General features: G+C 34.8%; 2 protein-coding genes across 2 annotated transcripts in view; one reads left to right on the forward strand and one right to left on the reverse strand.

Annotated features, from left to right (window-relative positions):
• RNGTT (RNA guanylyltransferase and 5'-phosphatase) overlaps positions 1-27,484 on the reverse strand; it is a 366,172-nt gene that overhangs the window by 128,613 nt on the left and 210,075 nt on the right.
• Positions 17,130-17,736, forward strand: LOC122755677 (40S ribosomal protein S3a-like). Its single transcript, XM_044004407.1, has 2 exons — positions 17,130-17,189; positions 17,605-17,736. Exons 1-2 carry the CDS (start codon positions 17,130-17,132, stop codon positions 17,734-17,736), a joined length of 192 nt encoding a protein of 63 aa, XP_043860342.1.

Here is a 27,484-nt window from a genome sequence, read left to right on the forward strand (position 1 = left end):
GTTTCTTTCTGGCTGCTTGCAGTATTTTCTTTTTGACCTGGGAGCTCTGGAGTTTGGTTATAAAATTTTTGGAAGTTTTCATTTGGGGATTTCTTTCAAGAGGTGATCAGAGGATTCTTTCAATTTCTATTTTACCTTCTGTTTATAGAATATCAGGGCAATTTTCCCTGACAATTTTTTTGAAGATTATGTTTAAGCTCTTTTTTTTTTTTGATCATGGATTTCAGGTACTCCAATAATTTTCAAATTGTCTCTCCTGGATCTATTTTCCGGGTCAGCTGTTTTTCAAAGAAGATATTTCACATTTCATTCATTTGGATTTGCTTTCTTTTGTATTGATTTCTCATAAAGTCATTAGCTTCCATTTGCTCAATCCTAATTCTTAAGCAATTATTTTCTTCAGAGAGCTTTTGTATCTCCTTTTCCATTTGGCTTTTCAAGCTATTGACTTTTTTTTCATGACTTTACTGCATCACTCTCATTTCTTTTTCCATTTTTTCCTCTACCTCTCTTACCTTATTTTCAAAGTCCTTTTGGAGCACTTCTATGGCCCCAAACCAATTCATATTTTTCTTGGAAGCTTTGGATGTAGGATCTTTGATTTTGTTATTTTCTTCTGAGGGTGTAATCTTCTTTGTCACCAAAGAAACTTTCTAGGGTTATCACCTTTCCCTGTCTGCTCATTTTGCCATCCTATTTCTTGAATTTTAACACCTTCTTAAAGAGGACCACTGCTTCTGGGGCACACGGTCCCGAGCTTCAGGGAACCCCACGTGGTACAATTTAAGGAGAGGCACATTCTACACTCCCTTGGTCTGTAAGTAACCACAGGCCTGCTTGCTCTTTAACCCATGAACAGAATTGTTTCACTGTGGTTGCAAGCTTGGGCATACCTGAGCCCCTCCCCCACCTGGGTCGCCCCCTCAAGACTGCTGCCTGGTTCTGAGCACAGGCAACACAACAGAGTTACACATCACTGCCAGTAGAGACCCCTGCAATCTCCCCCTGCCAAATGTTCAACCCCCTTACCAGACCGTGAGCTGAGTTCCAGAAGTAGTTGCCTCTGCAGTGGATTCAGAGGCTCTAGGGACCTGTTTCTCTGGAGCAGTTTGCCTGAGGTTGGGTCTGTGCAGGCACATTCCAGATCTGGGCTCCACTCTCACCCCAGTACAACAGACCTTTCCTGCCAACCTTCTAAGTCATCTTTGTGTGGAAAACGATCTCACTCTGTCCTTTTGTGGGTTCAGCTTCTCGAGGAATTGTCTTATGGCATTATTTGAAGCTATTTGGAGGGATTGTGGGGAGAGGCCCAGAAAGTCACTGCCTTTCCTCTGCCATCTTGCCATTTAGTTGTAAATAAGAAAATTCCTACCAACGAACAAGATCCTCTCTATTATCATTAGTAATTGGCCTTTCTAAGAGGCACAAGAAGGGAGAAAAAAAAGAGAGAGAACAAGTTTTACAAGGCAAGAATAAACTCTTTAAAAGAGGGAACCCAAAATAGGTACCTAAAAAGTTTTCATTCCATGAGGAATATAGAGAAAGAAAAATTAATAACTAAATAAGTATAAAGGCCACGAACAAAAGAATAAATGTCTAGAATAGAAAAAAATGGAAAAACAAAATAATAAAGAGAACAAGGAAAAGAAATCCTTTTTAGAAAAAAAGGAACATAAAATGGAAGTTTAATAACAAAACAAATTGAAGAGAAGAGGAAGAAGGATTCTACTTGAGTACTTAACTGAGAGGAAAAGGAGAATGAAAAAAAAAGTAACTAGATAAAAGCAAGAAAGAAAAAAGGACTAATAAGCAAATCTCTCCACCTAGGGAAAGTGGGAACAAACCAGAGGGGGTAGAGAACTTGAGGATGAGGGCAATAGAGCTGGTGAGAATAGGGTTGCTTTAAAATATATTAAGTTAAAATAAGTGAAAAGACATAGTACAGTGTTTACAGAGAAAGAGAATAAAAAATTTCAATGTCAAAACAAAACAAAACAAAACAAATGGAGGAATATATCAAGGCCTAGGAATTCTCCCAGCCAGGAGTAGAAGTCTCCATGGTTCTGGAAAGAGGAAGAGGGTACTGAAATGAAGAGTTAGGTTTCATTGTAAGCCTGTGTCAGGTCCTTGGGCCTCTAAGTACAGACTCATCAGTTCATGAGGTTTGGGTTTTGTTTTTTTTAAATCTTCTTTCAGATTCTGGGTGTTGTAGCTCAAGGAAATAGCTATTTTGGAGATGTCTGAATGGTCATGGGAATCAGAGAAAATGTCCAGTGCTCTATCTTGTTATTCATGGGACCTACAAGTCTTCAATTGAGGTTACATAAAATCAAAAAGCTTTTGTATAAAACAGAATCAATAAAGATAGAATATGAAACTATCAAATGGAAAAATATTTGCATGAAATATTATTGATAAAAGTCTAACAGCCAAGGTATATAGGTGATTGATAGAAATGTCTAAAAAGCACTACTGAATAGACAAGTAGTTAAAAGATCCAAACATTTTCCCAAAGAAGCACGATTTGCAAATGACTATATGAAAACATGCTCTAAAAAAAGAAAAGAAATAGAAATTAAAACAACTCTTCAGTTTCACCTCAAACCCATCAAATTGGGAAAAGATCTTTTTTTTTTTAAAGGGAAGAATCAATGCTGGAATATCTGTGGGACAATGTATAGAGTAAAAATGAATTAATTTAACTTGATCCAGCAAGCCCAGCAATGGACATAAACATTAAAATAAAGAAAACAGTCTAATATATACCAAATACTCATAGTAGCACTTTTGTGTTACCAAAGAATATGGTAGTAAGGAGGATAAAATACAGCAGCCTTCCCCCCCCCCCCCCCCCCGCTCCACAATGTTCCAAACCCATCCAGAAAATACACTAGCCTTAATCTTGATAGGGAAATCCAAGAAAATAGCACTTTTCCAGCCCAGGCTGACCTACGGAAATATATCAAGGGAAGGGTCTAGCTAGAAACAAAGGGTCACAGTGTATCACTCCAGTCAAGAAAGATAATGAAACAGGGCAACAGAAGGTCCCAGAGCCTTACTGGGACACCACAGGGTGTGGGAACAGGTGCCAACTCAGCAGCTAAGTTGCCTACTCTCTACTACTAGGTCCCAGATCCAGAAAAGGCTAGGGAGGTGAATCTAGGACAAGGGAAGGCATTACTGGCTGAGGAGGGGCTGCAGGTTCTAGGCAATGTACCAAGAGAGGAGCAAAGTCAGAATCAATAGCAGAATAGCTCCAACCCAAAAGCAGATCAAGGTATCAGTTCTAGCTTCTAGCCCACTCCTCAGCCTGCACAACAATAACAAGAGAGAGAATCCCAGACCAAAGAGGAACTTGTTGTTCTGTCACCAGTAGAGCTTTCCAGCTGGCAGACAGGGGCTGAGTCTAGCAGCAATCTACTGTTGCTCAGATCTAAACCCAGGTCAAAAATCAGACTTAGACAAGGAAGGTAAAAATCAGACTATATATCTTGGCTCAGTTTACTTTGGTAGCACAGAAAACCTGAAGGTACCCCAGCCAGCCTGCATGTAATCCCTAAGAGCCTGAAATTACATAACACAACAAAACACAAAATAAAAGCAGCACCAGGACCAGACTGGACCTTTCCTCAAGAAATACATAAAGTTTGGCTCTAACATAAAGTATGAGGTCAGAAAGTAGGCTGGAACAATTGGGGGGGGGGGAGAAGAATCCCACTATGAAATGCTATTGTGGTGAAAGGGATGTTCATAACACAAATCCAAAAGAAGAAAATCATTCCAAAATGCCAAAAGCAAAACCTCAAAGAAAAGCACAGGAAGGAAACTTTCAAATGGAATTCCTTGAAGAGATGAAGCAAAAGTTGGAGTTTAAAATGTGTTTAAAATGAAATAAAGTACTAGAAGGAAAATAGTACCATCAATCAATCAATATTAAGCACCTAGTATGTGTTAGGCAGTGTGCTAAGTGCTGGGGACCAAAAAAGAGGCAAAATACAGCCCTTGTTCTCAATAAGCATAATTTATTTCATAGGGTCATTGTGAATTCAAATGAGTAGTAGAATGACTGGGAAGCTGTAGAAACTGACTCAGCCACCACACTATAACAATGAATAAGCTACTATACCAAACATAGTTTTTGGAAATAGCTTAGGCTGAGTAATGTCTATCCCTAAAAAGTCACAAAATGGCAAAGAAAAAGGATCGAAGTTTATAGACAAAGCTTTGGAAAGTTAAGTTTTTATATGTTAAGAGTGTTATCAGGAGAATTCCTGACTGGACTCTGCAAAACCATCTTCAAGCTGGAATGGAGTAAGAAAAGATGAATCAAAAGGAAATAGCCCCCCTCCCAATTTCATGATCACAACTAGCTAATATTAGTTTCCAAACACTGTGATGTGATATAGTTTTATGGTATGATTAAAGAAATACCATTCAAGAAAAAAAGTTGTAAATAAAAGAGTGACCCACATTTAAAGCACTCGCGCTCATGCTTGCTCTCTCTCAGCATCCTTTAGATATTCTACCTGCCTTGGCAGGCTGATAAAATGGCCACAGATTAATAAAATTCTGAGAACTGTTTCATTTCATGATAATCCTGCTTTTGTTGAATAAATGTTTTAACATTTTTCCCTCAATAAACAACACACCATTTGCTCATTAAATTATGGTGCAAAGAGAGTACTGATGAAGGACCAATAAAGCATCTGGCAAAAATGACATCACAGTTTATTAAAGGAAATCCTGGAGGCTGAGAGGAAGCTGTATTATGTATGGGTCAGTGAAACATTAGAAAGACAAGTGTAGTTGGACAGAAGACAGTTTGAGTTTAACATGATCAAAATAGGAATATCCTCATTAATTAAAATTAAATATATTGTACTTAATTATAATTTAGTGACTAAAGATTAGTATATTTATATGTGACCATGTGAACATAATCAAACAGACAAGATAACTTACTTTTAGAATCTATTTTCAATGTGTAAATGGGAACAGATTTTTATCTGATCTCATACAGAACAGACTGAAGCAGACGTTTAAAATGTTAAAGATGTTCAAGATTCTGGCAGTTCAAATTTCGCACCTTAGGATAAGGGCATATTTTCCCTATGCAACTAGTGTGAAAAATACAGCATGTGCTGGTTAACCAACACATGCTGTATGCAGCTAAGCTAACAAAATTTCAGTTTGTCATAAATTATTTTTCCTAAAAAACAAAAAAACAAACAAAAAAAAACCCTTGGAATTACTATCTATCTGATCGCATCTGTCAAAATTTAACTATGGACATTATTTAAGAATGAGTAGAAAATCATTAAGAAATGAAGATAAATAAAATGTTTATTTATTAATTAGGGAGACTAGCTTTAAATTTACCTTAAATTTTTTTTTTTTAATGTAGCTCTGACATTCCCAAAATAAAGGCCATCATGGTATAAAGGTGACCCTGGATTGTTTAAGTCCATACCAGTGAAGTATAACTCAGACAATTAATATACAAACCTGAAAAGGCTTCAAGTACAGATGATAGGACATATATTTTCTGGTTGAGGATCACTCTAGATTTGCGCTATCCAGTTAATTGGCAGAAGGCTGCCCACCTTATGATGATCATGATGAATTTCAGTTAAGTCAACTAACAAATCACAATCTAAGGCACAGAAGACCTACTATTTATATGCCTGGAAAGACTGTTCACATCAATGAAATTAAAGACTCATAGAAATACTGAAGTATAAGTAATGAACAAAAAAAGGGACCAATTAAAATTACTAACTAATTCAATGTTCTAAGATACACAGAATGCCCTAAAAGTTATAAAATGCATGTAATTCTCATTATTCACAAATGTCAAAAAAACATTAATGGCTTGGGACTAATGGTTATGTTAAAAATACACACATAACTAAAAGCTAACTGTTGCTTCTCATATCATTCAAGTTTACACTGGATGAAAAGAATTTTAGGATGTGACCTTTAAAGATTTCATATCTTCACTTCATCATGAGAGGAGTAAACTTAAAAATGAACCCTTAGCTATAAAGAAATGGAAGTGTTCAACTCAAAAATAATAACATATTGAAGACATCATATTCTAGGTACCATAGGAGTAGTCAAAAAGAATGATAAAAACAGGATAAATAACAAGACAAAAGAGATAAAAGACAAAAAAGAAACACATTCCTGCCCTTGGGGGGAAGAAATCTTATTGAGGAGACAAGATATAAATATTTTAGAAAAAGAATGAGAGAACAATGTAAAAGGATATATAAAAGGTCACCAAAGAGGGGGGAAGATTTACTCACTTTTTAAAAAGCAAAATACTTTTTCTTCATAAGCTGAGTGAATAATAAATAGGCAAGCCCACCTCTTACACATGTACCTCAGTACTCAATTTAATGAAATAAACATTCATTAGGTTTTTGAAGACGAAAAAGCAGTACTTTATTTTAGGTACTCTGGAGATCTTCTTGGTCATTTCATTAATCAGAGTCCTCATGTCTTTCAGAATTGTTTTTCTTTACATATGGCTCAAAGATGCTCTTTGGCATAGGAAGTGAAATCAACAGCTATGATTTTTTCCATTCTTTTTGGTATTTATCCTGCCTGAGGTTATTTTTTGTTGTTGGTTTTTGTTTGTTGTTGGTTTTTTTGCGGGTCAATGAGGGTTAAGTGACTTGCCCAGGGTCACACAGCTAGTAAGTGTCAAATGTCTGAGTCTGGATTTGAACTCAAGTCCTCTTGAATCCAGGGCTGGTGCTCTTATCCACTGTGCCACCTAGCTGCCCCCCCTGAGGTATTTTATAATATGATTTTGGAAGACTTTCAAGAATGCATTACCTCTGGGACTGTAGTTTCCTTGATGTGGAATTGGCCCATTCCAACTAATCTTTTTCACTTCATTTCTCAGAAACTATTTCACCTTCCTCTTATCATCAAGGACTGAATCCAAAGAATGAAAATATGGTGGTGTCATTGATGATTGAAATAGATTGTTAGAGATACATTAAAAAATTATTCTATATCTTGCCAGTTTTATCTATGAATTCTCTTGCTACAGTGTGATTCAATTGGTTTTCATGCCAATTTCTTCAAAACTTGCTTTTACTTCCATTGCATTTTGCTGTTTTCAGAGGTGATACTGCTTGCAATCTTCAACAAAACTCCTCCATAATGTTTTATGAATGAAGCTATTTTCTAAATTGGTGCTGCCCTTGGCTTGTATGTGTCTCTGCTTGGAAAGCAGATCAAATGTTTGCTTGTTAAGGCAATTTCTGTGCCCTTTTCTAGCAACTCCTTTGCAATAAATGATGACAATTAAATTAAATCTCTTTGGTGTTTTGTTTTTTTTTACCAGATCAATGACTTGCTTGAATAGATCAAGCTGAAGCTGGTTTTTATGGTTTTTCACAATATTTTCTCTTGATATTTATCCTCTCTTTGAAATTAATGCTGATTTTAACTTTTACTTACAGATTGCTCACAGACAGCTGATTCTGATGATTCTGCTTAAGAAATGAGACATATCCTATCTGTTAAGATACAGATAACTTCATTTTTGTGACACAGTTAGACATTTGCCTGGCACCTTCTGATTTTCCTACAGAATAAAAAATTCATGATAAATGGGCTTGAGACTTCTGAGTAGTCCGGAAGCCTTTGGCCTTTTATTACTTAAACCTAAGGCATATTTTCCAACATATTTTTTACCACGTTCTCCTAAGTCCACTTTACATCAAAGTCACTAAAAATCAAAGTATATATTAAATTGGTTTGGATTATGATACTTAGTTCCTTGTAGGCTTTTTTTTTTTTTAAGTTCATCATCTGCAAGACTTGTTGGCACATAAACAGCAATTATCTTCATGGAATTCTTATGCATTATGTTTAACATGGCTATGCTTATCATGAACATGACAAGGGAGATGAACAACTAACCCATGTCTTTGAATGAAATTCCTTAATCTCCTTTGCTTTTCTAAGAACTAATTAATTATTGTACATTAAGTGCAATTTCCTTTTGTCTTTGGGTTTCAGTTGCAACGATTGGAATGACGCCACCTGCTGGAGACTTACTGTAGAAGAGTTTTGCCCATGAAGTGAAGGTCTTTGAGGGCAAGACCAGGAGTCTTTTCTTTGGCGTCAGGAAGTGACGTTGGCTAGTGGGAGGAAGAAGGAAGAGACTGGCACTCTGTCTCACTCTCTTTCCTTTGGACTCTGGTGGAGAGTGGAGCTTGAAATGTACTCTCGCTTTAATAGATAGGAATCTAGGCCTTTTCTTCTCTCTTTACCAAACTCTTATTCTCCTTAATAAATGCTTAAAAGTCTAACTCTTGCTAAAGCTTATAATTTATTGGCGATGACTCATTAGATATTTTAGACAGACTAGCTAGAATTTTAGCCCTTAACACAGTATTTAGAGTGTGAACTCATAAAGATTGGTTTGACTGGTATGTCCCCAATTTCAGGAGTCAGAATGTATGTATTCGAAGGCTAATAAACTCAGAGACTAGACATTATCCAACACTTCATATCCCGCCTCTAGCATGAATGATGAGAGAGGATATTAATTCCCTGTGCCTCATTCTCCACACCTTGTTAAAGAATTTAGAAAGATCCCCTCATTTCACTGGTCCTGTCTATACTCTTATCTTTCCCTAAGGATGACATGGTAATCTTACATTACAGTTAGGCAGCTTTTAGTCTGATATTGAGCCCTGAAGGGCTTCAGCCTTTTGACTGGATGGTAAGTTATTTCATGGTTCTACCTTCACAAGTCACCCACTATGTTCTGCCTTCAACACCACAGTAGGGGTTACACACTGAAACTGTTCTCTTGTATGAAGAGTAATAAAGTTTTGCTAACTCTTCCTTATGTGGCTCTCCTGTTCTTGATCTGCATTCAGAGAGAAATGATCAAATCAATGTATTATTTAGCTCATTCAATAATATCATGTCAAGTCATTTATCACTGGGCAAAAATCTTATTGAGTATCCTCACCCACTGGAAGTGAAAGAGCTATTTATGGACTGGATTCCTCTACTGACTACAGTACAGAAGCTTTGACCTGCTCCTTTCTGATCTTATCTGTGTGCCTCTCAGGCAGCCTACTGGCCCCCCACTTCCAGAGATTCAGCCAGACTTGGTACAGGCACTGAATCAGCATTAGTTCTACTGCAGTTCAGAATACAAAGCTCCAATAATCTACTAGACTCAGCCTCTCTGGTAGCAAGGATTAAAAGCATGGGCCACTACACTTGACTTATAGATTTTTTCAAAGACCATAATTGTTATCAACCTTTGGCCTCTGTTCTGGCCCTCTGAAATTCATAAGATTAAGGGCTATTGTTTTTATTTTTCATGTTTTATAATTTGCCATGACAAAAGAATGCAGTAGTAATAAAACTACCAGTGATGAGCTTCTCCATACTTTGTTGGGCTGACTCATAGACAATTTTCTCAGCATGTGACAGGGACTATGCTCAAAGAGTATCAGTAAATTGATAAATAATACTACATTGGCTCTTTCTTTTGTAGGGAGAATCAAATATCCACAGTAAGATTAAACAGTTTATGTAAGGATGCAAGGCAAATTGTTGATCTCTAAAAGAAAGAATTAAAGACTTTACTATTGGCATTGTTTTTAAAAAGCAGCAACTTGGAAAAAATAATGCAATTTCCCATAATTATAATAATTTTTAAAGATTTCAATATATGAATAAAGATGTTTTTATCATGAAATGGCAACTAGTTGAAGGGAAATGATGTCATTTATTAGGAAGAAATGAAAAAGTATTTAGGAAAATAAGGAAGCAGATATTTCAATTTCTACAAATATGATGAAAACTATAAATAATCATTCAGGGGCAGCTAGGTGGAACAGTGGATAAAGCACCAGCCCTGGATTCAGGAAGATCTGAGTTCAAATCTGGCCTCAGACACTTCACATTTACTAGCTGTGTGACCCTGGGCAAGTAACTTAACCCCCACTGCCCCGTAAAAATAAAATAAAATAATCATTCAAAGGCACACAGCAACTAGTAAATCTTTTGGTTTTAAAATATAACCAGTCTTAGGGCAGCTAGGTGGCGCAGTGGATAGAGCACCAGCCCTGGAATCAGGAGTACCTGAGTTCAAATCTGGCTTCAGACACTTAACACTTGCTAGCTGTGTGACCCTAGACAAGTCACTTAACCCCAATTGCCTCACTAAAAAAAAATATATATACATATATATATATACACACACATATATATGCCAGTCTTACATGCATGATTCTATTAGCTTTAAATATATGCATTCTAATTATTCCTATATATTATAATCCTTAATATATTTTTAACAAAACTGTTTCTGATGAACTTTTTCAAGGGTTTTGTTAATAAAGCTTGGGGGAAAAAATTTCACTATATTAATCAAACTGAAAATCCTTTCTATCCTGGTCACAGACTATGACATATAACAGCCTTTGTGTCACTTCAAACAGTATGAAAAAAAGGTTTTATTTACTCATATAAACTTGAATATTTAAGAAAACTGAAAATGGATAATTTATAGTAAAAGTAAAAAATGAGAATTTGTTTTGTTTGACTACATATTTGTCACAATTATTTTGTTTTCTCTTTTTCCCAGTAAATGGAGGGAGGTGAGATAAAGAAAAAATAAAGGCTTGATAACTGAAAAATTAAAATATGATAAATGAGTAAATACAAAATTACCATATATAAAATTAATAGCTTTCATAAGGCAGAATTATGTCTACTGTAAGGCCTCTCTGCCAACATGAACAAATATTTCCTGTTTAATAGGCAAAAAGCAATAAGTCAAATGAAAATTTTGGACAAGGATGGAATGAGACTATTATAAGATATCATAATTATAATAACTCACATTTATATAGTGCTTCATTTTATAAAGTACTTTCTTCCCAACATTTTAAGATAGAAAATATATAAACTTGCTCAATAAATTTTACTAAGCTTTTTACTATATATTACAAAATGCTTTTCTTTATGTCTGTTAAATCACAGAAAAAGAAGGTTATTTCAATTAACTTCTATAATTCAAAAACAATAATTTATATTAGTGAAGATAGGTTTATGAGCAATAACATTTCTTCAAGTAACAGGGGCTGTTAAGATTGTAGCATTAAAGATGATTTTTCTCCTTTTAATTTCTGAAACAGGTTAACATTAAGCTTCATGATAATTAATATAAATACTTAGTAATATATTGCTACAAATATTTTAATCTTGGTCTCATAAAACAATTAAGATTCATTCTAAATATTACTAAACATGAATCAACTTATTATACCTTTATGTGCCAGGGTAGTGAATAAAAGTTGAGATTAAAATGAGTTTGAAGAAAATTTAAACATTCAAATTCTTATAATAAAATGATATAGTGATATATACATATTACATATATATGTATATATCGATCAAAGTGACAAATATTAATAATATTTGTATCTGTTATCCCTAAATTTCAGATCTACAAAGGAACTCTTTTGGGAAAGATGACATAAACAATTAAAATGTACAAATTAAAACATTACAAGTATTTTTATAATTTGTAATAACTGAAAGGGAAAAAGCAATTCAATTAATTTTTTAAAATTTTTTTTTAAGTTTTAAGATTTTTTTTTAAAACTTCTTATAGTCAGATAGTTATTTAGGACCTTGACCAATATACCACGTTTGGTCAATCAAATAAAAACACTCCTGATCTGGCCTTTCGATAGCATCGTTATTTGTTAAACATTACTATCAAGCAGCACACTTGCTCTTTCACTTTTTCCCCAGAATATTACTGTGGGAAATCTCTGTTAGCATTCTTTCAAATGATACATATTGGGTAAATCAGCAAGTGAACACCTATACAATTATTTCTTTAAAGTTAGTGTCAGAATACAGTGTCAAATGTCTTATCTGAACTGCAACATGCCCTTTGCTTGCATTTCAGTCTATACAATTAGGTTTTTACTGTGGTAAATATATTATAGGGAACTGTCATTTAATAATATGCATCATAGCTAAAGATTTTTCTGGACCAAACCTGTGATTTCACCTTTGTAAAGAACTATTGGAAAGGAAAATTCCTCTATTAAAATCAAATAGAGACTGATCTGATTAGCTTTTAAAGTCCTTTACCACTGCCCCAACCTATCTTTCCATAATCTTTGTATATTACTCACCTTCCCTTATTCAGTGATCCAAGTAAACTGGCCTGCTCTCTATTCCTCACACAAGACACTCCATCTTCTATCTTTCTGGCTTAAGAGGCCAACTCTATTCCCTACACCATGCCTCTCACAAATAAAGAGTAAACACAGTTATTGTCAAGAGTGAGAACAGAAAGGGGCAGCTAAGTGGCGCAGTGGATAAAAGCACCAGACCTGGATTCAGGAGGACCTGAGTTCAAATTCGGCCTAAAACACTTGTACTAGCTGTGTGACCCTGGGCAAGTTACTTAACCTTCATTGCCTCGCGTAAAAGGAAGGAAGGAAGGAAGGAAGGAAGGAAGGAAGGAAGGAAGGAAGGAAGGAAGGAAGGAAGGAAGGAAGGAAGGAAGGAAGGAAGGAAGGAAGGAAGAGGGGGAAAAAAAAGGAAAAAAGAAAAAGAGTTAAGAACCGAAGGAAGCAGCTAGGTGGTACAGTGGGTAAAGCACTGGCCCTGGATCCAGGAGGACCTGAGTTCAAATTCAGGCTCAGACACAACACTTACTAGCTCTGTGACCCTGGGCAAGTCATTTAACCATCATTGCCCCACAAAAACAAAGAGTAAGAACATAAAACATGACTGTAATTCTGTCAAAACTAATCATTTATTTTTCTTTCTTTTGGGGGGGGGCGGGGCAATAGGGGTTAAGTGACTTACCCAGGGTCACACAGCTAGTAAGTGTCAAGTGTCTGGGCTGAATTTGAACTCAGGCCCTCCTGAATCCAAGGCCAGTGTTTTATCCACTGTGCCACCTAGCTACCCCCTAATCATTTATTTTAAAGACACTATTCTGCCTTTAAAGAAATTTTTATTGTAATTTGCTAAAATTACTTTAATAATTTTTAAACTTATTTTTAGAAAAAGAAATTGAACAGGGCATAAAGGTTCCTAAGAATAAAAATCAGGACCAGATGGATTTACAATTGAATTCTACCAAACAGTTAAAAATCAACTAATTCCAATATTAAATAAATTACCTTGACTAATGGACAAAGGAGTTCTATAAAACTCCTTTAATGAAACAAATATGGTGCTGATGCCTAAACCAGAAAAGCAAAAACAGAGAAAGAAAATTACAGACCAATTTAACTAATGAACATGAATGCAAATACCCTAAATACAACACTAGCTAGGAACATAAAGCAACATATCACAAAGATTATACATTGTGGCCAAATGGAATTTATACCAGGAATGCAGAGCTGATTTTATATAAGTAAAAGTATGAACATAATTGATTATATAAAAAATAAAATCAACAAAAATCATATGATTATTAATAGATGCAGAAATAGCTTTTGACAAAATACAGCACTCACTCCTATTAAAAATACTTGAAAGCATTGTATAGTTTTTTCCTTAAAATGATAAAAAAAAATCTACCTAAAACCATCAGCAAGCATTATTTGTAACAGGGAAAAGACAGAAGCCTTCCCAATAAGATCAGAAATGAATCAAGGATACCCATTATCACCATTATTACTCAATACTATATTAGAAATGCTAGCAAAGGAAACAAGAAAAAGAAATTGAAGGAATCAGAAGGGGCAATGAAAAAATAAAGCTATTTCTTTTTGAAAATTATATGATGGTATACTTGAAAAATCCTAGAGATTCAACTAAAAAATTAGTTGAAACAATTAATAATTTTAGCAAAGTAGCAGGATGTGGTTATTTAAAAACACACAAATCACCAGAATTTCTATATATTAACAAAAAAGACCTGCCCTGCAAGATGAGATAGTAAAAGATACATGAATTAAAATAACCATAGACAACAAAAATACCTGGGAGTATACCTGCCAAGACAAACCCAGAAACTATATGAACATAATTATAAAACACTTTATATAAAGTCAGAATTACACAATCAGAGAAATATTAATTATTCATGAGTGGGCCAAGCCAATATAATAAAAAATGACAATTCTACCTAGTTTACTTATTGGGTGCCACCCCAATTAAAATTATTTTATTATAAACTTATTTGAAATTATTTTATTGGGCTAGAAAAAAAATAACAAAATTTATTCAGAAGAACAAAAAGTTGAGAATATCAAATGAATTAATGAAAAAAATAATGTAAAGGAAGGAGGTTTGGCAGTACCAGATCTTAAACTGTACTATAAGGTGGTAATTATCAAAACTATCTGGCACTGAGTAAAAAATAGAATGGAAGATCAGTGGAATAGAGTAGATATACAATACACCATATAGTAAACAACTATAGTAACTTCATGTTTGATAAATGCAAAGATCTCAGCTTTTGGGACAAGAACTCACTATTTGGTAAAAATTACAAGACTGGCAAAAATTGGGTATAGACCAATATTTTACACCATTTACCAAGATAAGGTCAAAAAGAATACATGACCTAGACATAAACAAGAGATAGCAAAAGTAAATTACAGGAGCAGAGAATATATTACCTATCAGATTTATAGATAAAAGAAGACTATGAATAAACAAGAGATAGAGGTGAAATTGCTAATTTTGATTACATTAATTAAAAAGGGTTTATACAAATAAAACCAAGGTAGCCAAGATTATAAGGACAGCAGAACACTGAAGGGAAATTTTATAACTACCTTCTCAAATATATAGAGAAATGAATCAAATTTGTTAAGAATATGAGTCGTTCCCCAGTTGATAAATGGTCAAAGGACATGAACAGGCAGGTTTTCAAGAAATTAAAGCTCTCTCTATATAGTCGTATGGGAAAAAATGCTCTAAATCATTATTGTTAAAGAAATACAAATTAAAACAACTTTGAGGTACCATCTCAGATTATCAGATTGGCTAAAATGATAGAAGGGGGAAATGACAAATGCTAGAGAACCCATGTAGAAAAACTGGGACAGCAATACACTGCTTGTGGAACTGTGAACTGATCCAACCATTTTGGAGAGAAATTTGGAATTATGCACAGAGTAATAAAACTGTGTATAACCTATGACTCTGCAATACCACTCTTAGGTCTGTTTCCCAAGATGATCAGGGAAGAAGGAAAAGAACCAATCTGTTCTAAAATATTTATAGCATCTTTCTTTGTGATGGCAAAGAATTAGAAATTGAGGTGATGTCCATCAACTGGGTAATGGCTGAATAAGTTGTGGTATACGATTTTGATAGAATATTACTATAGTGTAAGAAATGACAAGCAGGTTGGTCTTCAGAAAAACATGAAAAGGCTTTTATGAAATAATTTAGAATGAAATGAGCAAAAGCAAAAGAGCATTGTATACAGTAATAACAATATTGTTCAGACTAACTGTGAACATCTAAGTAATATGATCATTCAAATCAACCCCAAAAGGACTTATGAAGAAAAATGCTATCTACCTTCAGATAATCTTTACAACTGATTTCCCTTTATTTTCCCTCATGAACACCCACATGCAGCCAAAACGATTTACTTACTTGTCCCCATATATTCCCTTCTTCCTCATCTCCTCTTCCTCTTAGAATTCTAGTTCCCTTCAAGACTTAGCTCAAATGCCACCTCCTTCAAAAGGCTATTCCTGGGGCAGCTAGGTGGTGCAGTGGATAAAGCACTGGCCCTGGATTCAGGAGGACCTGAGTTCGAATCCAGCCTCAGACACTTGACACTTCCTAGCTGTGTAACCCTGAGCAAGTCACTTAACCCCAATTGCCTCACCCAAAAAAAAAGAAAAAGAAAAAAAGAGGCTATTCCTTATTTTTTCAGCTGTTATTGTTCCACCCTGCCCCCCGACAAAGTCACTTTGTGTGTGTGTGTGTGTGTGTGTGTGTGTGTGTGTGTGTGTGTGTATGTAAATGTAATTGTGCATGTTGGAAAAATATAAGTTCCTTGAAGACTACTGGTTTCATTTTTGTTTTGCATCTCAATTAAGATATCAGCATCTGATATCTTATCACAGTAGCTGCTTAATAAATACTTCCTGAAAGTGAATTAATTTAAGCTCATTAATATCCCCTAGCCTCTAAAATACATTTCAACAAGTATTCCTACCTCCTACCTACTTCCTGAAAGTGAATTAATTTAAGCTCATTAATATCCCCTAGCCTCTAAAATACATTTCAACAAGTATTCCTATCTCCAACTCATACTTTATAAAACTGTCAGATGTTTCTTTTTTATGCATAGATGTTACTAATTTCCTCCTAACTTCTCAACTGATCCCCACAGCTTACCAAGTAAAGTACAAACTACACATCATGGCATTCAAGGCCCTTCACAGTCTGAACTTTTGAACTTTGTTAACATCCTAGCCCACAACAAAACTATAATCTCCATAATGGCAAAAAATCTTTATGACTTACTCAGTTACTAGCACAATATTTTGCGTATAGCTGGTATTTTAGTAACTGTATGTTCAAATGGAGTAAAATACTAAGATTCTTGAAAGAAACATTAATATAAATATAGCTCGTCACAATTACAGAATAAGCAGAATGTGAATCAAAAGATTCCCCTCCTTTCCATATCCATCTCTTTTGTGCCTTTCACATCAAGCTAAATGATATGCTTCCTATCAACTGTGTTGAGAGCAACTTACCTGAAAGAGAATTTGGCCAATGGGAATTTCAGCAAGAAAAATGTAATTACTCACAGGAAATTTAGCCAGGACATTGAGAGGACATTATTTCAAAAATGCCTTAGGACTTTTGATTACCTCAAGTGGTCAGGATTTATTTTACCTTCAGAATGACATCCTTCTAAGTATAGAATCCCTGTAACATTTTGGGGCATTAAAGAGACTAATGTAAATTAGAGAATGATGAACTTCCATAAGTACCCATGTTTTTGGTTAAAAATAACACAAGTATCGAATACATCTAAGCAAATATTTCTGGTTTACAATGTCTGAAAAATAAAATTCAAAAGCGATATAGCACCTTTTGGCTTTTAGAGCAGGATCATGGCAGTGGGCAAGAACAAGCACCTCACCAAAGGTGGCAAAAGAGCCAAGAAGAAAGTGGTTGATCCATTTTCTTTTTTCTTCATATAAATATTTTATTATTTTCCAGTTACATTTAGAGATAGTTTTCAGCATTTGTTTTCATAAGATTTCTAGTTTCAAATTTTTTTCCCTCCCTCCCCTCCCCAAGACAGCAAGTAATCTGATATAGGTTATGTATGTACCATCACATTAAACATATTTCTGCATTAGACATGTTATGAGAGAAGAATCGGAGCAAAAAGGAAAAAACTCAAAAAACAACAACAACAACAAAAAAAAAACAATAGAAATAGTATGGTATGATCTGCATCTAGATTCCACAGATCTTTTTTTTTTTTTTTTCTGGATTTAGAGAACATTTTCCATCATGAGTCCTTTGGAACCATCTTGGACCATTGTACTGCTGAGAAGAATCAGGTCTATCACAGTTGAGGTTGATCCATTTTCAAAGATGGATTGGTATGATGTAAAAGCACCAGCTATGTTCAACATTTGCAATATTGGCAAGACACTGGTTACAAGGACTCAAGGAACAAAAATTGCCTCTGATGGTCTCAAGGGTTGAGTTTTTGAAATGAGCCTTTCTGATCTGCAGAATTATGAGGTTGTTCTTCATAAGTTCAAGTTAATTACTAAAGATGTTCAGGGTAAAAAATGTCTAATTTCCATGGAATGACTCTTACCCAGGACAAGATGTGCTCTATGGTCAAAAAATGGCAGACCATGATTGAAGCCCATGTTGATGTCAAAACTACTGATGGCTACTTGTTCCACCTCTTTTGTGTGTTGGTTTTCCCAAAAAGTGCAACAACCAGATCCGTAAGACCTCTTATGCTCAGCACCAACAGATCTGTCAAATTCATAAGAAAATGATGGAAATCATGACCCAGGAGGTGCTGAAAAATAACTTGAAAGAAGTTGTCAATAAACTAATTCCAGACAGCATTGGAAAAGACATAGAAAAGGCTTGCCAGTCCATTTACCCTCTCCATGATGTATTTGTTCGAAAAGTCAAGATGCTCAAGAAGCCCAAATTTGAATTCGGAAAGCTAATGGAACTGGATGGTGAAGATGGTGGCTCTGGAAAACCTTCAGGAGATGAAACAGGCACAAAAGTAGAAAGGGCTGATGGCTAGGAACCACCAGTTCAAGAATCTGTCTACAATAACATTTAAAGGCTGAAAAATAAAAATTTATCATTGTAAAAAAAGTGATATAGCTATAAATATCCCTCTGCTCCATCTCCTAGATAACAAATTACAACTTTTGATGGCTTGGGGGAAAATACAACATAAGAAAAAAAAATACTCTGTTTTTCACAGGAGTTTAGTGCTAGAAGGTAACTAAAGAGATAATCTAGTACAATATTCTCATTTTTAAGATGAGGACATTAAGACCTAGGGAAATGAAGTGGCATGAGTCAAACAACTAGATATTAGAAGATGCAGGAATTAGAACTAGATCTCCTAACTCCAAGTGAAATAAAGATATGCATTTACCTACATAGCACCTTTTAAGTACCTAGTAAACCAAAATACTCATGGTGAATTTTCAATTATCTTTCAAATAGAAAGATCCCCAAAGCCTCTGTTTAGTTTCATTTTTGTGGTCACCATCTTCTCTTTCTCCAATGAAAGGTCTTATCTTCTCATGAATAGCATACAATAAGCATTTCCTCATTTCTTTCTTCCACTCTCCTGCCCTCAAATCTATAGACTTTGTTGAAACTGCCCCCAAACTAGGTAGAGAACTGCTTTTCTCTGATGAACTAAGTAAGGGAGAACATTTTATCTCTCTTCCATTGTAGTTTCTATCTCTATAGCTTTAGAGGATTTTTTTTTTTTTTTGAGGGAGACCGTCTTACTGAGAAACCCAGGATTTGGCTCGGCAACAGGAGTTCAGTTTGGCTACAGCATTAAGCAGATGTAGGTACTATTTGGCAGGTTTGTATAATTTCATTTATTTAAAGCATTATTTCACTTACTATACATAACAATTTTTTTGGTTATTCATGAAAAATCAAGGCTAACCAATTTAATTTTTTATTTTCTAAAATATTATTGGAGAGAAATTCTAAGTAACAAACGGTTAAAAGATATACATGAGGGGACAGCTAGGTGGCGCAGTAGATATAGCACCAGCCCTGGATTCAGGAGGACCCGAGTTCAAATCCGACCTCAGTCACTTGACACTTACTAGCTGTGTGACCCTGGGCAAGTCACTTAACCCCAATTGCCTCACAAAAGGAAAAAAAAATAGAAAAGATATACATGAGGAAAAAAAGGAGTCTTGTTAATATCTGAAAAATGAATATTTGAAGTGAAAGTTTCTTATAATGGTAGGTGGTAGAAGGATTAAATAAATTAATAAATGTACAGTCATTGCCAGTTGTGTTCAACCCTTTGTGATGCCATTTGGAGTTTTCTTGGCAAAAATTCATTTCCTCCTCCAGCTCATCTTACAGAAGAGGAAACTGGATCAAAAAGGGTTATGTGATTTGCTGAGGGTTAAAAAGCTAGTAAGTGTCTGAAGGTCAGATGTCAACTCAGGAAGATGAGGCTTCCTGACTTCGGGTCCAGCATTCTATCCATTGTACCACCCAGCTGTTCTTAAATTATTAAATAAGACCTATGAAACAAAAATTTAGGTTTAGGATTAGCATTGTGCCATAGAATGAACATGTGATTTGTAATCTGAGGAACTGAGTTCAAATTCCTATTCAGCTATTATCTCTGTGAACTTAGGCAAGTCATTTCCTATTCATGATCTGAGCTTCCTCATAAGATGGCTTGCATTATCTTACAGGGTTGCTATGAGGAAATCACTTTGTAAACATTAAAGTGCTATACAAATGACAGTTACTATTATAAATGTTATTATTAGAGTTATAAAAGACTGAGAAAAGCAAACCAGAAAGAGTTTCTTTAAAAGTGACAATTACTTCCCAAGGAGGTACAGAAATAAACTATGTCAGAAAGCTAAGTTATGAGAATATCCTATTAATATAAACATAAATTCTGAGAAAGCAAACCATTTTTCTCTCTGAAACTGAGGGAGAGAAATCACTGAGGTGTCAACAAGAACAAGATAAAAATTCAAACAAAAATTCTAAGCATAAAAGAAAGATAATGAAAATAAATGAATGTATTATTGTTGAATGTATATAGGGGAAGAAAAGGGCAACTAAAGATAAAACAATGACAATCAGATAGTAAAAGTACCACAAGAAAATTAGCTATGTTAGAAAGCACAAATTTCTTTCTTAATCTATCTGTAGTTCATAAGCTGAAGGAAAATTCAAAAATTTAATGATCATTTCCCTGATGCCATTGGTTTCAAAGCTTCACCTATTCTATTAATCAAAGACAAAAGAAAACAAATGCTACCCTAAAAATTAAGCTTACATAATAATAAATGGAACTGAAACTGAGCCAGAATTATGTGTTGTTGTTTTTTTCTGGAAAATACTCAGAAGGAAACTATTTTGAAGCAAAATATCAAAATTAAGACATGCTGAAAATGTTTTAAAGTAGTTTTATCTTTAGTCTCCAAACTTCTCTAACAAAGAGTGAAATCCACTACTTCAGTAACTAAAAAAGACTGCCAGAATTGATGGGCATCTCCTCAGTTTGTAATTCTTTGCCACCACAAAAAACTGCTAAAAATATTTTTTGTACATATGGGTCCTTTTCCTTTTTCTTTGATCTCTTTGGGGTTATGGATCTGGTAATGGCAGAGTTCCAAAATTGCTTTTTGGAATGGCTGGATTAGTTCATAGCTCCACCAACAGTGCATTAGTGTGTACCTACTTTACCACATCCTCTCCAACATTTATTTTCCTTTTCTGTCATCTTAGCCAATCTGATGACTTAGGTAGTACCGTAAAGTCGTTTTAATTGACATTCCTCTAATTATTTGTGATTTAGAGAATTTTTATAGGACTACTGAAAGCTTTAATTTCCTCCTCTGAAAATTCCCTATTCATATCCCTTAATCATTTATCAAATTAATACGTTGGTTTTTCTGAAAAGCCCTTTTCCCTTCTTTTAAAATTTTTGTTATGAGACCGTTCTCTTGGTAAAGGAGAGAGATATTCAGAAATTAAAGTAAACATAGAAAGATAAAAATAAAAAGTAATTTCTCTTATAACCTAGCAATACAGCACTTATGAATATGACTGAGCTGTGTAAAAAAGTTTAAAAATAAGTGAAATAAAAATTCTTTAATATCCAAGTTATTTTTTCTTGAGGAAAACTCATTTTTAAAAAGTACAGATCCTTGGCTTTATTGGTTAACTCGATTTTCATTCATGCAATTTACAGATAAATTATTTTATATTCCCTTAATGATCATTCTACCTTATATTACAACATGGTCAATATTTTGTTCATCAAATTCTCTTATATATAACTCATATGCTCTAAAAGATAATTATACCAAAAGAGAGTACATCATGCTATCAGGCTTGGTCAGGAAACAAAAACATGTCTGTCAATTAATGGAGACTGAGTTTTTTATTTTTACTGACACACAAATTGATTTGCATTAAAAAAACAGTAAGAATGTCATAAAAAATAAACCTAATACTACTAGAAGTATATTGTATACAAATTAGTTTTACTTTGATAATTCAGCTGACACTGCAGCACTTTGCAATAGCTCATGGTTGTCAATTATTATTGGACAGTAAAAATGGCAAAGTGTTAACAATTCTAGCTGATGAAAAACTAGAAAAGTTAAGAAAGTTAATACACGCAGATATCATTATTATACATTTTAGACCTTTAACAGCATAAAGGAGTAAATTCAATTGCTATTGTACTCTCAGATATTAGGACAGCAATTAAATGTAGCACTTGCAGAAGCAAAGACAAAACGAAGATTCCAACATTAAAAAAAAAGATACTATTTTTAAAAAACAAATCTATACATAGTTGTGCCATGACCTTCCCTTAAATTTAGGTTATTCTTACTCTTCCTGGCCTTCCCTGTTGTGCTGAACTGGGAAATATTGAAATAATTTTCTGATTTGTAAATCTAAATAAATAAGAGCTCTATATTTGTTTTCCCTTGAGTTCCAATGTTAAATGAGATCCATTTTCCAGAGATGAAAGGGAAGCACTGACAATGATATGACCTAGCTCTTTTTTCTTTCACACAATCAATAAATTACCATATTTGCATCTTGAATCGGTCAAAGGTTAGACAAGTTAAATAATCACATCTCTGCATCTCACCCTCAGTTCTTTAAACCAAATTAAATGGCTGATGCCAAAACAGACTGGAAGTGAAAGAGAAATAATTATTGCTATTTCTTAATGGATATAGGTCTCTTTACCTCCAAGTAAACTTATGACATTACAGATTTTCATTGAGAAATGCAGCAGCTAAGATCTCGTATCTTTTTTGATCTCTGATTCTTTCTGTTAAAAATCACCATTTCAATTTGAAGTGCCTACAAATAAACAAGTAGCCACTTAATATAAATGTGATCAAACCCTACAAATACCAACCTAAAGGAGCTATCCAGTTCAAAAATTCCAACTGAAATTTTGCTGCATGATATACAAATGATATACAATAATTATGCAATTTTAAAATGAAGTTTGAATATCTCATTAATGTTTGGTGGATATTTGTTTCATCTCACATTAAAGAATTAATCTAATGGGAACTTATTCCTTTTTAGTGAGATGGCTATATTCTTCAAATGCATATACACACAGAATTCATGATTTGTGAAATTGAAAGGTTCAAGATTACCTCGCTCAATCCTTTCATGTTACCAATGAGGGGGGGGCGGGAAAGTGGCCCAGAGAGGTCAAGTAACATTACCATAGTCACAAAGTTAAGAGAGGAAGAGAATGGGCTACAATGTCAGTCTCTAAAAGCAATAAAATTAAGCAGAAAATGCGTATTTTATAGGAAATCGGGCCAATGATTCCCCATCCTATTCATTCTAATGATCTTAAAGGCTGTCATAAAATATTCAAAGTAAAACCAAAAGTAAACAAAAACATTAACTGAAGGACTAAACATCAGTAAAAATCTTGTAATATGTGATAAACCCAAGAAATTCATTGTCATTTTTGTGCCAACAATAAATATCAGGGGGAAACGATAGAGAAATATCATTTAAAAGTGACAAAATGTATTAAATATTTGGGAATTAACCTACCAAGATATAAGTAGGGGCTTATACAGTTAACAGTTAACCAAAGACCTGCTCCAGAAGAAAGGAGAAAGAAGGAGGAGGAAGAGGAGGAGGAGGAGAAGAATTAAACAATGACATAGTACTCAGTGTTGAAGCCAGTTTGAGCTGATATGGTAAGGATGACAAAATTTTTCAAATTAGCACCTAGATTTAACACTGTGTTGATCAAAATACCAAAATAAAGTTCTTAGTAAATGCTAATAGTCTGGGTATATGTCTTATCTATTCCAAATTTTTTAATGTTAAACATTGATTTAAATACTATGGTTGGAATTGACCCAACTGGCACCATTACCTCTCATTTTTATTCTTTCTTGTAATATGGTTTTAATTTTTATCTTTGTTCTAAGAAATGAATACTTTGGCAAGAGACAGGTGATTCAAAAAGCGCGTGTCCATGCATACACACACACACACACACCAAGCTTGTGTATACTACTTGGTGTTTGCAATGTCTGGAACTCTAAATTTTCTTCTTGAAAAAGGTGTCCATAAAATAGAGAAACATGGTTTCTGTAAAACCTTTGTCCTCTTTTTTTTTTTAAACCAATGAACCATATTTCCCAACATATTTTAAATCATTCTTTTCTATACCCATATTGGCAATGAAGTCATCAAATGGATTTGATGTGGAGGGTTTTATGGAGGTCTTCATGTTATTTGACTACTTATAATCTTCTGCAACAAATGCTACTGCATAAACTGTCATTATTTTCATAGTAGCCTTTCTGTAAATGTTCATGATGAGTAGCACAATATAAAATAATCCAAGAAATGATGGGTGTTGATGTTTTAAGATAACTCCATCAACTACTTTATTTGCTTTTCAAGAGTATATGTGGGGGCAGCTAGGTGGCGCAGTGGATAAAGCACCGGCCCTGGATTCAGGAGGACCTGAGTTCAAACCCGGCCTCAGACACTTGACACTTACTAGCTGTGTGACCCTGAGCAAGTCACTTAACCCCCATTGCCCTGCAAACAAACAAACAAAAACAAACAAACAAAAAAGAGTATATGTGAACCCTACTGGAAAGAAAGCAAGATGTAGTATATAGAATGATAGACTAAGAATCAGGAAGATCTAGCTTTTTGACCCTGTACAAACCACAATTTCTTTGAGCCTAAGTTTTTTTCTCTATAAAAAGGGATAATGCTGCAGAATCTACATTACAGGGTTCTTTGTGAGATTCAAATGAGATAATATATGCTTTGCAAACTTTAAAGGACTATATAAATGTCAAGTTATTATTATTATTATTGTTAGAGTTACATTTGATTGCAACATCCTCGTGAATTCTGGTTTCATTTTTTAGTGAAAATCAAGATCTTAAGAGTTAGAAGAGTTCTTAAAAGATAAGTAGTGTAACTTAAACAGAACAAGAATCCCTGCTACATTATTTTTGTTTGTTTGTTTGTTTTTTGGTATTAAGTGTCAAGGGTCTGAGGTCGGATTTGAACTCAGGTCCTCCTGAATCCAGGGCTGGTGCTTTATCCACTATGCCACCTAGCTGCCCCTCCAGTTACATTATAACCAATGAAAAAAAACCTACTCTATCAAGAGGAGGCCCATTCCACTTTCAGACAGCTGTACTTGTTAGGTTTTTCTTTGGAACAAGGCTGAACTTGCTTCTTTAAAATGTTTACTCATTACTCTTAAATCTGCCCCCAGAAAACAAGAACAAGTGTTATCCTCCTTTCATATCATAATCCTTCAAATATCTAAGGACAGCTATCATATGCACATTTCTACTTCTTACCAAGTCTTCTCCTTGGCAAAGAAGTTCAGTTCCTTCAGTTCTTCAATTCCTTAAGCCCATTCATATAAGTCATGATTTCTAAGCCTTTCAGCATCCTACTTGCTCTCATATAGATGTTCATTCGATTATATACACATATATATACATATATTATCCTTTATTCAATATATCTTCCAAAATTGAACATAATGTTTCATTTATGGTCTGACAAGGGCAGAGTAGAGCAGGACTGTCATCTGTGTAGTCCTGGACAATATGCTTGTCTTAATGTAGCTTAAGATCACATTAGTTTTATGAGTTGACAATGCAAAGTATGCTTGGGAACACATAATAGTTCAGAAAATAAAGACTTACAATGGCCAATAACAATTAATGAAATGCTCTTTCTCCAAACTATTCCAATTTCCACAGTGTTCCAAAACTATTTTTGTTCTTCAGTTCGTGACCCCTATTGGGGATTTCTTGACAAAGATACCAAAACTGTTTGCCACTTCCTCCTCCAGCTCATTTTACAGATGAGGAAATTAAGGTAAACAGGATTAAGTGATTTGCCCAGTTCACACAGCTAATGTCTGAGGTCAAATTTGAGCTCAGGTCTTCCTGACTGCAGACCCGGTCGTCTATCCACTGGGCCAACTCAATGCTCTCTCCAAACAAATAGCATCTCTCTAAACAACTAGCACTCCACTGTTTGGACTTCCCCTGGAAAACAAAAGCAGAGAGGACTGCTAGAGGGGCAATCCACTTTTCCCATGTTGTCCAAATAGCTCAGTGAAAGAATGTAAAGTCTGGAGCTCTTGTTTAGCCCAACTCTGGAAGAAAAAAGTGCAAGATCTTACTACAAGCAGCTCAGGAAAGTCCCTTTCTCTTAATAGAAGACCAGATTTCCCAACTCTTAAGCTTGGGTTTACTAGTAGCATCCTGTGTCTCTCTAAGAATAGGCTTGAGGTAGAAGATGAAGCCCCAAAAGTTACCCACCTTTTAATATAGCTCCTGCTAGCCAGGCTTAGCCACAAAGCCACACAGAGAAGAAACAAAGATATAGCCATACCACCAAGCAAATCCAGTTCCCTAGTAATCACCCAGAGGCAGCTAGGTGCTACAGTAGAGTCTTGGGACTGGAATCAGGAACACTTGAGTTCAAATCCAGCCTCAGACATTTAATAGCTGTGTGACCCTAAGTAAGTCATTTATCATCTGGTTGCCTTAGTCTCCTCAACTGTGATACGGGGAATATAACACCACCTACCTCCTAGAGTAATTGTAAAAATCAAATGAGATAATATTTGTAAAGTGCTTAGTGCTGTGCCTGCCATAAAGTAGGTGCTTAATAAATGCTTGTTCCTGTCCTCTCACCCAACTCCTTTTGAAAACTATATCTATGAACATGAAGAGAGGAGAAAGAAAATGAAGACCATGAGTTAATCCTTGCCCCAGAGAGGGGGGAAGTCATTCTAACTTGTTTTCTTACCTAAGACAAAGAAAGGAAAAAACAACAACAAAAACCTGGTACCCAGTTTAGTTCTATATTTTGGGAAAACAATCATCAAAACAATAACATTATCTCTCAACCTACACAACCCTCCAGCACTTTTACTAAACAAGGGCTCAAACCTTGGTCCTTTCTGTATCTCTATACTAATACCCAAACACTGTTGCTCTCTGCTGTGATTCCCTTATTCACAAATTAAATGAACACACAGATCAATAAGATTTCTCTAGCTAACAAAAGAAATTCAAACTACTTAAAGAAAAATTTTAAAGTAACTTTTAAAGAACAGAATAAGGACTCCTCGCTGCCCTTTCTCTCACCAAAACACTTAGTCTAAAAACTCCCAGGACAGAAGAACTCTATGCTACTCCCTCATACACCTGCTTCATGGTCCTTGATAGTCTAAAATTTTCCCCAAGCAGGAATAAAAATGTTATCTGTTCAAGACTACATCTCCCAGAAACCACCACAGCTGGCTCTGAAAACTTCTGCTTGCAGAAATCGATCTCTAAAAGCCAATTATACTGGCAAAGCAAATCTCTAGGCTGCTACTGCCCAAGAAATCAAATTTCCAGCTACAATGCTATATTCTAGCATAATGTGCTTATTTTTATAGCTCTTAAAAATATTAAATAACCAGTTGATCAAGTTATGGTACCTTGACTCAATGGGGGGGGGAATGGAATTGGTGTCAGTCTTAAAATAAGGTATAAGGAGAGATATAGAGAAAGGACAGTCCTATGAACACAATACAAATTTCACTGAGGTCTGATCCAAGTAAAATACCTTAACTTTAGGGATTCTTTCATATCCCCCCTGTTCCCCCACTCTACACAGTATGGTGACTTGA

The sequence above is a fragment of the Dromiciops gliroides genome, chromosome 4 (genome assembly GCF_019393635.1).
Source record: "Dromiciops gliroides isolate mDroGli1 chromosome 4, mDroGli1.pri, whole genome shotgun sequence".
Classification (NCBI taxonomy): Eukaryota; Metazoa; Chordata; class Mammalia; order Microbiotheria; family Microbiotheriidae; genus Dromiciops; species Dromiciops gliroides.